Raw genomic sequence first — 6,000 nt, forward strand, 5'->3', positions numbered from 1 at the left:
AGCAAAACAAGTTTTCTTGGCCTCAGTTTTGATTGTAACATTCACATTTAGCCACTCACTCATATGCACAGGGAGGTCTCTTTCACCAAGAGGCCTCGTGCCTAAATTAGGGCACACAATTTAAATGCCTTGCTGAACTTGGGGCTGGCTTGCTACAACTCTCATATCCTTGGTGGGTTTTCCTTTCTCTATGGGCTCTGATTTCATGGATAGAGCAAATTTACAGCATAAATGTGTAGGTACAGCCTAATCACAGCATAACACAGGGACAAATTAAGATTTTGAACTGAAGTTATGAAAAGAAAACAGACCTTCATAAATTCTTTGTGGAATGAAACGTTAGTTCTGATTTGTCACGTGTGTGTATGACCACAATTGAATGAGTGCAACACAAATTTCACATATTCTAATTGTTCACTGTCATCTTCAGCGACTTAAGAAAAATTTTTAAAAAATTTAAGCACTGGAGCAATCACATTACCAGTATCTGTTTTAAATTACATGACTGGGTGTAAGTAACCTAGTATTAAGCCTAATTTGAGTACAGAAAGCATCAACAACAGTCTCACAAAGCATAATTACAAGTGCAGAACAATGTCAGTACATAATGACAAAACAAGACTCTGGACCACAATGTAACGAGACTTTGCAAATCGGGAAGTCTTTATTCTGGAATGGAATTAAAGTCTTTGAAGTAATAACAGTGCCCCTACTGCTTTAACTAAGGCAGCATCACCGCCATCTTCAGAAATGCCATTTATATCAGAAGTCTAAGGGACCAACACTCATAGTTACATGCAAACACTTAAAAAGGAATCCTATGTGGAAATGCCCATTTCCACATTTAACTACTTTCAGGATTTGCTGCCTTAACATTTTTAGTGATTTGGAAGTAAAATTTATTTTAAACACACCTATAAACAAAATAATACTGCAGTTTTATCATCAGGGCTTTTTCCCCACATACAATGTCAGCGGTGGTTAAAGTTACTTAATGTGAAATAAAACAAATATTTGTACTTGACCTTTGTCTTTTAGTTGCAATATTAAAGACCAGAAACTGTGATTACAAATAAACCAACCTTTTCCAGGGATTCACTCTGCAAGTCTTCTAAACTACTTGACTTTTTTTTCTGTGGAACCCTTAAAAAAGTGACAGGGGAAAAAAAGCAGCAGTTAATACAACATAGTACGTTTGTATATGTCACAAGTGCCTCCTATGACAGCTGTACAGATCACACTTTGTTACATTTGCATGTAACAAATAATTCAGAATTGAGAGATTATTTTTAGTCTAAAAATCATAGTATTAGAAACTGCAGTAGATGAAGTCAGGAACAGCAACAAGACATCCTGTGATCAGCAGTGGAAGGCAACAAGGCCCAGTGTGCAGCTTTAAACCTTGTACCTACACATGACTTTTTAGAAGCTCTGAACAAGCAAAAGTACAGGGCAATAACTCCCTGTGAGCAATGTGGACACATTAAGGGATTTTAAAAAGGAAAAACGTTTCACATTTCAAAGTTACTCGTTCTTACCTGTTTATGATTTCCAAAGATTCTTCTTGTGGAGAGGTCATATTAGTCGAAGATACTGGAATGCTTCCACTTTAAATACAAATAAATGTCATAGCTTTAAGTACTGCAGTACATATATCTTCTGATGTACAAAAGTGCTGATTTATTCATGTAATTCAAACCTTACAGAACTAAGCATTGCAAACCTCCCTGGCAAACACTGCTTTCACAAGTACCCAAAAGTACAGCAAAGCCAAGAACGGTCAAGACAAGATACCAACAGTTAAACAGCCTAAATAATACAGATTTAGGACAACCCACATGAAACATGAGAAAGAAAGAAAGGTCTTGCCTGATTTCCATAGCTTTGTGTGGCACCGGAGGGAGCACAGCTTGTGACAATTCTCCTGAAGAGGCCTTTGTAAAAGACAAGAGTTTCAAGCCTGTAATTCTGGTGTCTGATGCTGAATCTACCATGCCCATACCAAGAAGTACAACAATTCAGCCAGGGCCAAACCCTCATCTACGTTACTACAGAGAAGCCAACACCAAAAAAATCATATATATGGCAGAACTCGCTTCTAAAAACATCTTTGCTAAGTACCTCTGTTTTCAGTAATTCTCCTTGAGAATTATTCAAAAGATTCCACTTCCTTAAAGTTATCTCAACTTCCTCTTCACTGCCACCAGAGACAGAAGAGCCTATGAGCATTAAAGAGTAGAGGTAGAAAGGGAGAGAAACAGGCAAAAAAAAGACATTTAAGCCCATATCAGACAGCCTAAATTTTTCGATCTCTAAATTCCCCTTCAGTCTTTCTTCATAATTTACCACCCTCTCTGCTCCCCACCCCTCCTTTGGGCTCTGATTTACCATCAAAATGATTTATGTTAGAGCAACAAATGTATCACTTTCAGTTGCATGCTTTGCTCTGCTGTGAGCAGCTGAGCTGCTCATGAGGCAGCTTCTGAACCACTTGTGATTCATAGTTTGATGTTCTGGGCTGAGCTGAAATTGGTACCATTTTCTTACTCGCCATGGATCACAGTGTGGACAATCTCTCTGTGCACTGTAGGTCCTACACAGCCTTGTGGTACCAACTCAATAACCCAGAGCACCATGGATTGTTCACGTACACAAGTGGCCTCCAAAAAACATGTTCCACAGGGGGATAGTGCACTCGGATCTGTGCAACCGGGATGTGGCCAAGGACAGCGGACAAAAGCTACAATCACACCTTTGGATTTACTTTCAGAACACTTTCAAGTGAGAGACTTTTTTTTTTTTTTAATGAACATTAAGAGAGAGATTTACTTGACTCTTGTGTGTTAAATACAAGTTTCCATTCTTCCAGAGAAGGCCTGAAAATATCATGTTTGTTAACGTGATGATATGCGGTGAACAAAACTGTCCTTTCAGAAGGTCAAGTTTCCCAGACTAGATTCAGTACTGGAAAGTATGGTGGCAGCTTAAAATGAGATTGTCCTAACCCCCACTCTGCTTCCTGCAGCGTAACTGAGAAATGGGACAAAGATCTTTCTGTAGATTTTAAAGTAAAATATATAAACATTGTGTACACCAAAGCAATCGTGGGGTTTCAGTTGTTCCTTCCAAAAAGAACTTGCCTAGGCAGCTGTCAGGACATTTTTTTAGTGGAAGGGAGGGACAATAGAACTTACTAGATTTATTGCAACTCCTTTTAGCAAAAAAGAATAAAAGTCCTCCTAACAGTATCAAATTGCACCTGAGATCAGCTTTCCTTTTATGAATGCCACATAAAAAACATGACATCAAACATTACCACTAGGTCTCTGGCAGCTGAGCATTACTGCCATTCCTGAATTGAACTGTGGTGTAGGAAATCTGAATATAGGATGTATTTAATCAATTAATGTTCACAAAGGTCTCCTGGTATCATTTCACACTGTAAAAACTGGCTACTCATAACATAATGATCACAGGAAACACCACATAAACTTAATACCTATCTGTATACCTTATTCATCTCCTACAGATGAATTAGTTTAAATCACATAATGTCATTTTAATTTTGAGTAATAGATTTTTTGAGAGCGATATAATGCCTTTTCAAACTACAGGCAATAACACAAGTCTGGTCAAGACATACTGTGGTTCTCTCTGTATCTGAAAAAGTGTATATTTACTCTCATAGCACTCCAACGTGATACAAAGACATGCATAATAAAATATATATTACTATATACATATATTTAAAAGGACAGCAAATAGCAGTTGCAGCGCATGCAGTTTTTAAAAGACCTGATATCAGGAAATAATTCACAAGATGTTTTACCATGAGCTGCAATCATGATGTCTTTGACCCTCCTGTACTGGTTTAGCAACAGCGTCAGCTCCTCTATTCGACGGTCCTGCGAAAAACATTAAACAAGATCACAGTTAAAATCCTACATTTTTAACCTGCAGGAATGCTGTGCTACATTTCTGTGATTTTCATGAATGCAGGATCAAGTCTCTCCCATGCCTTGTAAGGAATGTTTCTTGGCCTTTATTCGTCATTGTACCCAGTATTTGCTAGACGGCGTGAAATTATGGATGTAAGGAAACAAGAGGAGCTTTACGTTCGTAGTAAATTAGTTATTTACAACAGAAGCATAATTTGGAAATCTGCTTTCACTTCTAAGAGTGATGGCAATATTCTGGAGTTGAACCTCAACTGCCTGAAGTGGGCAGTGTTTTACCACACCTGTCATCATAAAGTGAATCATGTTTATGTTTTGTTTAGTTTAACCATCTAGTCATGCTCTTTAATCCTGTGTGTAGGATGTTCTCCATTCTGACAGCTGCACTTACTCCAGTTTTGAACACACCTGTTTGAAGTCCAGGCAGTCAAACCCACACAGGGCCAAAGAAATGAGGCCTTGTGAATGTCTGATGCATTTTCTGACTCCACTCCTTCTCCAGTACCTAATGCTTTCCTATCACATGCAGAAAGCATCTTGATCCACGTATTCAGGGAGGGCACTTGCCTTTTGCACTCTCACAGTTTGTCCTGTTTCTTTAACCCCAGTTCTAAACCATTCCTCTGTGATAATCCTGCCCAGTGCTGTGACTACAGAGCACTGAATACAAACCCAAGCAAGAATAAAGAACTAGTTTTCACAAGCAGGTGTCAGGAAAGCCACAGAAACAAAGAAGTGGGCACTGGAAAAAGAAAAATTTTCCAAGGAAGCTGACAAGTATTTAAGGAATTGTCTGACACCGAGCTGCTGCCCTGCCACAGCTGTGCCAGTGTCAGAGGTAATTCTATTAAAATCTGCTCTGGCACATGTATGCTACATTACAGCCACAGCAGATACCCACCAAGGTGGAGGAATAACTGCACAGAAACCAGATCTTTACCACTTTACAAAACAGCAGATGATGCTGATCCTCCCTTCACCCTCAGCAAAATATAACATGAGGAAAAGGAGGCCTAAACCAGATACCCCGTTATCCCAGCCATGGATGGAAGCAGCAGGTTCCTATTCATAGCAAAGACCTGAGACTAACATACCCAGTTTTTAAAAAAACAGAAATACATGCACCACTTACTACCAACTTAGTTCAGCACTTTCTGTCCTAAGTGACACAGGGAATATTTATTCTGAGGTCCTTTCCCTCAGAAAGGGAATACTTTATTTTGCAATATTATTGAAGGTAATAGTTCTGCATGAAATACTTCGGAAGCTGTGGGTCAACCATCAGTCCACTAGTTTAAACACTACAGTTTTCAAGGAAATAACCCGCCTTCCTCTGTGAGTACATCCAGATATTAGGACATAGGCAGCAATATTTTGTGTTCCCTTCATATACAAAAACACCTTATGCAGACTTGGAATAATTTTGTCAAGAGATAATGACACATCTTTTATTTTCCAGGTGTAAATTTTGGCTTTTTAAGAGTTTTTGAGAACTAAAATATTGTTATGAACCACATTAATGTTCTCCAGAATTAATGTTGTCCTGTCTGGATCACCCACTTACTAAAAGAAGATTTTAGGGATGCATATTATTGTTTATTTGATTGTAGAGGACAGTGTCACCATAAAGGAAAATCTTATGGCTTGATTTATTATCATAAAAACTACAATCTGCTGAAGAATGAATCCCCTATTTAAATAGATTTAATTCCACTCCTTCTCCTTTAGTGCTCTTTTTTTTTTTTCCCTTCCTCTTATTTATTTACATCCTGTTCCCTTTCTCCTCAAATCTGAGTCTGCATCAGAGGCCACTTTGACTTCCTTTTAATATCAGAATCTAAATTGGGTTTAGATGCACTTTGGGTTAGGTTGGAAGACAAAGAGCTGCCAGAGATGAGCAAACCTCAGGGATCTTTTCTGTAGCAGAAAACAGGAGATTTTGCTCATTACAGCCTTGGCTTTGTCCTCCCCTCTGGAATGTAATGAGCCTCCCAAATTCTTCAGCCAGGTTAGCAAAGTCAGCCACACTTTCTCTTTAAACATC

At 38.6% G+C, this 6,000-nt stretch overlaps 1 protein-coding gene across 1 annotated transcript in view; it reads right to left on the reverse strand.

The window, feature by feature from the left end:
- PPFIBP2 (PPFIA binding protein 2) overlaps positions 1 to 6,000 on the reverse strand; it is a 97,616-nt gene that overhangs the window by 13,332 nt on the left and 78,284 nt on the right. The window contains exons 9-13 of the mRNA XM_017824971.1: positions 3,830 to 3,905; positions 2,122 to 2,219; positions 1,870 to 1,934; positions 1,539 to 1,607; positions 1,083 to 1,143 (exon numbers count right to left, since the gene is read on the reverse strand). Of these exons, the coding sequence (XP_017680460.1) occupies positions 1,083 to 1,143; positions 1,539 to 1,607; positions 1,870 to 1,934; positions 2,122 to 2,219; positions 3,830 to 3,905 (369 nt within the window). The remainder of the gene's footprint in view (positions 1 to 1,082; positions 1,144 to 1,538; positions 1,608 to 1,869; positions 1,935 to 2,121; positions 2,220 to 3,829; positions 3,906 to 6,000) is intronic.

This window comes from Lepidothrix coronata, unplaced genomic scaffold (assembly GCF_001604755.1).
Source record: "Lepidothrix coronata isolate B3197 unplaced genomic scaffold, Lepidothrix_coronata-1.0 Scaffold115, whole genome shotgun sequence".
NCBI lineage: Eukaryota > Metazoa > Chordata > Aves > Passeriformes > Pipridae > Lepidothrix > Lepidothrix coronata.